Below are 7,500 nucleotides of genomic sequence, written 5' to 3'. Positions count from 1 at the left end.
TGACACCCACCTGGAGACCCACACCCAGAGACCTACCCAGAGACCTACACCCAGACACCTACACCTGAGACCCACACCTGGAGACCCACACCCAGACACCCACACCTGGAGACCTACACCTGACACCTACACCTGGAGACCTACTCCTAGAGACCTACACCTAGAGACCTACACCAGACACCTACACCTGAGACCTACACCTGGAGACTGCACCTGACACCTACACTTGGAGACTCACACCTAGAAACCTACACCCAGAGACCACACCTAGACACCTACACCTGAGATCCACACGAGACTCACACAGAGACTCACTGAGACCTACACCTGAGACCTACACCTAGAGACCCACACCTGAGACCTACACCTGAGACCTACACCTGGAGACCCACACCTAGAGACCTACACCTAGAGACCTACACCCAGAGACCCACACCTGAGACCTACACCTGGAACCCACACCTGAGACCCACACCTGGAGACCCACACCCAGAGACCACACGAGACCCCACCTGAGACCCACACCCAGACACCCACATCAGAGACCCACACCTGAACCCACACCTGAGACCCACACTGAGTCCACACCCAGAGACCCACACCTGGAGACCCACACCAAGAGACCTACACCTGAGACCCACACTGGGAGTCCCACACCCAGAGACCCACACCTGGAGACCCACACCTGAGACCTACACCTGAGACCCACACCTAGAGACCCACACCTGGAGACCTACACCAGAGACCTACACCTAGAGACCCACACCTGGAGACCCACACCTGGAGACCCACACCTGAGACCCACACCGGGAGTCCTACACCCAGAGACCCACACCTGGAGACCCATACCCAGAGACCCACACCTAGAGACCTACACCTGAGACCTACACCTGGAGACCTACACTGAGACCTACACCGAGTCCCACACCTGAGACCCACACCCAGACACCCCCTGAGACCTACACCTAGAGACCCACACCTGAGACCTACACCTGGAGACTCCACCTGAGACCCACTGGAGACCCACACCTGGAGACCCACACCCAGAGACCCACACCAGAGACCTACACCCAGACACCCACACCTGAGACCCACACCTGAGACCCACACCTGGAGACCCACACCCAGAGACCCACACCTGAGACCCACACCTGGAGACCCACACCTGGCCACACCCAGAGACCCACACCTGGAGACCACACCTGGAGACCTACACCTGGAGACCCACACCTGGAGACCCACACCCAGACACCCACACCTGGAGACTACACCTGGAGACCTACACCTAGGAGACCACACCTGGAAGACCCACACCCAGAGACCTACACCTGAGACTTACACCTAGAGACCTACACCTAGAGACCTACACCTGGAGACCCACACCGGAGTCCCACACCCAGAGACTCCACACCTGGAGACTCCACACCCAGAGACCTACACCTGGAGACCCACACCGGGAGTCCTACACCTAGAGACCCGAGACCTACACCTGGAGAACCACACCGGGGAGTCCTACACCTAGAGACCCACACCTGGAGACCTACACCTGGAGACCCACACCTGAGACCTACACATAGCATCCACCTGGAGACCTAAAACCTAGAGACCTACACCTAGACTCCAGCTACACCTGGAGACCTACACCTGGAGACCTACACCTGAGACCTACACTGGGAGTCCACACCTAGAGACCTACACCTGGAGACTCCTACACCCAGAGACCTACACCTAGAGACCCAGCACCTGAGACTCCACACCTGGAGACCCACACCTGGAGACCCACACCGGGAGTCCCCAGCACCCAGAGACCCACACCCAGAGACTCACACCCTGGAGACCTACACCCAGAGCATTCCACACCTGTGGAGACCCACACCCAGAGACTCCACACTGGAGACCCACACTCTGGAGACCTACACCTGAGACCCACACCTGAGACCTACACCTAGAGACCTGCACCTGGAGCACTCTACACCTGAGACCCACACCTAGAGATCACCTGAGACCTCCACACCTGGAGACTTCACACCTGGAGACCTACACCTGAGACCTACACCTGAGACCTACACCTAGAGACCATGCCACCTAGAAAGACCTACACTCCAAGGGTCTTGCACCTTGGTAGACCTACACCTGGAGGCTCACACCGGGAGTCCCACACCTAGAGACCCACACCTAGAGACTCCACACCTGGAGACCTACACTCCAGAGACTCTGGCCTGAGAGACCTACACCCAGAGACCCACACCTGAGACCCACACCTTGGAGACCTACACCTGGAGACCTTACACCTGGAGACCTACCCAGAGACTCCACACCCAGAGACCTACACCTGTATACCCACACATGGAGACCCACACCTGGAGACCTATACCTAGAGACCTACACCTGAGATCACACCTAGAGACTCATACCTGAGACCTACACCTAGAGACCTACACCTTGAGACCTACACCTAGAGACTCTACACTCTGGAGACTCTACACCTAGAGACCTATACCTGGAGACTCCACACCTGGGAGACCTACACCTGGAGAATTCTGCTCACCTGACCCACACCTAGGAGCATTCCACACTCCAGAGACTCCACACCTAGACACCTACACCTGAGACCTACACCTGAGACCTACACCCTGACACCTACACCTGGAGACTCCACACCAAGAGACCCACACCTAGAGACCTAGCACCCAGACACCTACACCTGGAGACTTACCTGAGCACCTACACTCTAGACACCTACACCTGGAGACTCACACCTGGGACACCCCACACCTGGAGACCCACAAATCTTAGAGACTCTACACCTAGAGGCCTACACCTGAGACCCCACACCTAGAGACCCAGCACTGGGAGACCCACACCTGGAGACCCACACCCAGAGACCTACACTCAGACACCACACCTGGAGACCTACACCTGGAGACCCACACCTGGACACCTACACCTGGGAGACTCCACACCCAGAGACCCAGCCCCAGAGACTCCACACCCAGAATAATTCCACACCTGGAGACCCACACCAGAGACTCCACACCTGGAGACCTACACCCTGGAGACCTACACCTAGAGACCCACACTAGACACCTACACCTGAGACCCACACCTGGAGACCTACACCTTAGAGACCTACACCTGGAGACTCCACACTCAGAGCATCTACACCTGGGAGACTCCACACTCCCCAGAGACGTACACCTAGACCACACCTAGAGACGTGTACACCTAGAGACCCACACCCAGACACTAAGCACCTGGAGACCTACACCTGAGACCTGCCACCTAGAGACCTACACCTGGAGACCTGGCCACCAGAGACCTGCACACCTGAGACCTGCTGCACCCAGAGACTCCACACACCTGAGACCCCACACCCAGAGACTCCACACCTGGAGACCCACACCGGGAGTCCCAAGGCCTTAGAGACCTACACCTGGAGACTCCCACACCTAGAGACCTACACCTGAGACCCACACCGGGAGTCCCACACCTAGAGACTCTACACCTGGAGACCCACACCTGGAGACCCACACCCAGAGACCCAAGCACCTGGAGACCTACACCTAGAGACCCACATCTGAGACCTGCACCAGAGACCCACACCTGAGACCCACACCCAGTGTTCCACACTCAGACACCCACACCTGAGCACTCCACACCTGGAGACCTACACGCAGAGACTCCACACTGGAGACCCCACACCGAGTCTCTACACCTAGAGAGACCTACACTCTAGAGACCTACACCTGGAGACCTACACTAGAGACCCCACACCTTAGACACTGCGCCTGGAGACCCACACCTGGAGACCCACACCCCAGAGACCTGCCACCTGGAGACCTACACCTAGAGACCCATGCACCTGAGACCCACACCCACTCCACACCTGAGACCCACACTCCAGAGACCCCACACGGAAGACCCACACTGGAGTCCCACACCCTAGAGACCCACACCTGGAGACCCACACCTAGAGACCCCACACCTGAGACCCACACCGGGAGTCCCACACCCAGAGACCCACACCTGGACCCACACTCGAGACCTACACCCAGAGCACTCCACACCTGAGCATTCCACAATTCCAGAGACCACACCCAGAGCATCTACACCCAGACCTCATGCCCTGAGACCTGTCTAGAGATCACATCTGGAGGGCTTATGCATGCTTATGTGCACCAGGAAGGATCCAGATATAGTCCGGCTTGTGTCTGTAAATCTATTTTGATAAAGTGTGTGTGTGTGTGTGTGTGTGTGTGTGTGTGTGTGTGTGTGTGTGTGTGTAAGTACTAACGAATGATGACTGTCAACATACTATGATTATCACTGTATCATCAAAGTCAGTATTGGAGGAGACGGTGTTACGTAAGTATGAATTATCTTGTTGGTACTGTGAATTATAAACTTGTTGCTGCTATTTACTGAGTTATTATACCTGTCGGAGTTAATTAACCTTGGACGGAGGTATTAAGATTATTTATATTCTTATAGTTTAGATCTTACTGATTTTCATTGCTTGTTATACACTTCTGTTAATGAATTGATACGTTTCATTATATTTATATAATTTATTTCAATCCTGTACCTTTAATAATAATTCACAATGTATTTTAAAAATTTTAGTGCTTTGTTTTCCTGTATCTTTACTTGTTCATGTTCGTAAATATCGTTAAATTTATTTTGTCTTACGCTATGATTTTTTTTCCGGTATAATGGAAATTGTTGAAATGGAAAAATGAATAAAAGAAATCTTTAGTAATTTATATAATTCGAAAAATGTTAAATGAACTGTCTATTGGAATAAGATAAGAGATGATAGAGAAAGATAAGAAAAACAGACAGAAAGATATTAGATAACTAAATAGACAGTCAAACAATGAGAGTGATATTTGAAACCAAGATCTACAGTACGTCAAAGGCACTACCCACCACCACCATCACCACCACCACCACCATCACCACCACCACCACGTCACTACCACTACTAATATCACTACCACCAACACCATCAAGAACATCACCACCATCATCACCAGGAGCACAAAACACCATCACCAATTCCAACACGCTCACCAACACCATCAAGAACATCACTCACCAGGAGAACAAAACACCATCACCACCACAGAAGTATCACCGCCACCCAATACCACCACCACCATTATAATCACCATACCAACCATCACCAACACCAACGTCACCATCACCACCAGGTTTCAACATAGCCTCATGTAGCGAGTGCCCTGGCGGCCAGCTGCCGCCGCATCTTTATCTTCCATATTTCTTGGCCATAATCCCCGAGTGCCGCTCCCCAGTCGGTCTTGGCCCAGTTCCACACTGACCCTTTCGACTCTCACTGACCATCCCCACGACCTCATCTGCAAATTTGGTAGGCTTCTACACCATCCCCGACACGGTCCCACTACCACCTGTAATCCCTAGTCCGAGAATTGCTGTTCGACACCACAACCGCATCCAGCCCATACGTGCAGAACTGATCGCTATAAGAACAGCCCAGTCCCAACCATTGTAAAATTATCAATAACGTAATAAATCAGTGTATTATAGGCAAACACTGCTCCTTACACTGTCACTATGTTGAAATGAACTGTAGTTTGAGCTTTCCCATCTAGTTATTATATGTCTTATTTGTGTCACTCATGTTACTTGTATATTATTTGTAATTCGTAACCCATTCCCCAAATATGTAACTGCATATTTTCAGCCTTCTGCTGCCAAGCTCTTCAATAAACCGTTAATTATTATTATTATTATTATTTATTACACACACATATGGTCCAGGCTTTCCGGCGAGTGTTTGTGTGGAACCTAGAGACCGGAGAAGGTCATAAGATTGGTGTGTATGTCAGTAGACGTTTGATAAGTTTACAGAGGATGATCCGAGACATTGTTTACAAGTTACAGTATCACCAAATGTTCCAATGTTCTCTTAGGATGACTTGATAGTTCATATGTTTATTTAATACTAAAGATATGTCTCCTAATGTAATTTTATCCTCGTGGTTGGTTCAGGTCTTAACCAGCTTAGTCTGTTCTTACAGGTCTTATAACAGGAAAAAGAAGCCAAATTAAACATATATTTATAATGTCGTAGATATATGTCACTGTTACTATTTATAAACTGAGTATAGTTATTGCTAGATTTAACAAACTTAACCTAACCCAACCCAACCTAACTTAGGTAGTGTAGGGTAATTAATCAACAGGTGAAAATATCAATTAGCTGGGCAAATCTTGTGTTATGCTTAATTTACGCTATTGACGTTTCTTCGACCTAGGGCTTTATGTAGAGACAAGCAGACGACGATAAGTAAATAAAATATAAATGGGAGAAACGATAAATGTTACGGAAAATAAATAAAAGAATAGGGTAAATAATGTTGATAGTATTGATCCTAACTTTTGCTCGACTGTGGGAAGCTTGAAGAGGAAGTAGACAAATGGTGAACAGAGGGACAGAGGAAGTGGGAGAACAGACGTAACGGGAGGGTGAGAAACATAACGGATGATAATGATGTGTGTTGCAATGACGTTAAGCTTTTCCTGTCTAGGGTGTATGTATATGAGACAGACGAACAGACAGACGCACAGAGAGAGACAGTCAGACAGTCAGAGAGGAGGATGAGCAGAGACAGTCAGAGGGAGAGAGAGGATAGACAGAAACAGTCAGACAGTCAGAGAGAGAGGATAGACAGAAACAGTCAGACAGGTCAGAGAGAGAGAGAGAGAGAGAACAAGCAGACGAATAAAGAAAAAAGAAGAAGCCCCAAAGAAGTAATGACTGCATAGAATAAAAGTAAATACTTAAAACAAACAGGAAAATGACATAAAAACAAAAGAGTAAATAATAGAATAAATAAATAAATAAAACACTTGCATGATGGAGATATTTGTTAGGTTATATTATCTAGTTAGGAGGCGCTGGTGGGTGACCATCAAAGAGATATACAGGTTGACAACCCTTTATCGAAATTCCGAAAACCGAAAGCTCTAAAACCGAAAAGTTTTGTGGGGCATTATTTTTTTATTTTTTTTTTACAGGGATTATTAGCCCAGCCAGGCACAGATCACTGACCCACATCGGGGCCGGGGGCGAAAATGTATAGTAATAATATTATAATAATAATAATTATTCATAGTAAATAAAATTTTTAATAATTATACACCAAAATAAAATAATAATGATTACAATAATAATAATAATAAAATATAATAATAATAATAATAATAAAATATAATAATAAAATTAATAATAATATCAATACTGTAATAATAAATAATAATACGGTAAAGAAATACAAAGAATGAAAAAAGATCAAAAGTGAGAAACACGACCTAGACCTATGAATTATTATTATTATAATTTTTATTATATTTTAGACCCCAGGCCCAAATGTGGGTCAGTGATCTATGCCTGGGCTAAAAAAAACCTAACCATTCTGAAAACCGAAAATTCCGAAACCGAAATGCCTCTGACCC

General features: G+C 48.3%; 1 protein-coding gene across 1 annotated transcript; it reads left to right on the top strand.

Annotated features, from left to right (window-relative positions):
• The first annotated feature begins 2,078 nt into the window (after nt 1–2,078).
• Nucleotides 2,079–4,071, top strand: LOC121862320 (extensin-like). The gene is made up of 4 exons (XM_042360888.1): nt 2,079–2,108; nt 2,812–3,192; nt 3,454–3,545; nt 3,678–4,071. Exons 1-4 carry the CDS (start codon nt 2,079–2,081, stop codon nt 4,069–4,071), a joined length of 897 nt encoding a protein of 298 aa, XP_042216822.1.
• Nucleotides 4,072–7,500: the final 3,429 nt, after the last annotated feature.

This window comes from Homarus americanus, unplaced genomic scaffold, assembly GCF_018991925.1.
Source record: "Homarus americanus isolate GMGI-L3 unplaced genomic scaffold, GMGI_Hamer_2.0 scaffold2131, whole genome shotgun sequence".
Taxonomy (NCBI): domain Eukaryota; kingdom Metazoa; phylum Arthropoda; class Malacostraca; order Decapoda; family Nephropidae; genus Homarus; species Homarus americanus.
This window is presented reverse-complemented; position numbering and strand designations above follow the sequence as displayed.

Excerpts from the sequence above, each read along its gene's own strand:
- LOC121862320 (XM_042360888.1), top strand. The coding sequence starts at position 2,079 with ATGCCACCTAGAAAGACCTACACTCCAAGG. Across the intron at positions 3,193-3,453 it reads ACTCCACACTCCCCAGAGAC|AGACCTACACCTGAGACCCA; the intron begins GTACACCTAGAC and ends TCCCACACCTAG. Across the intron at positions 3,546-3,677 it reads ACCCACACCCAGAGACCCAA|AGACTCCACACTGGAGACCC; the intron begins GCACCTGGAGAC and ends ACCTACACGCAG.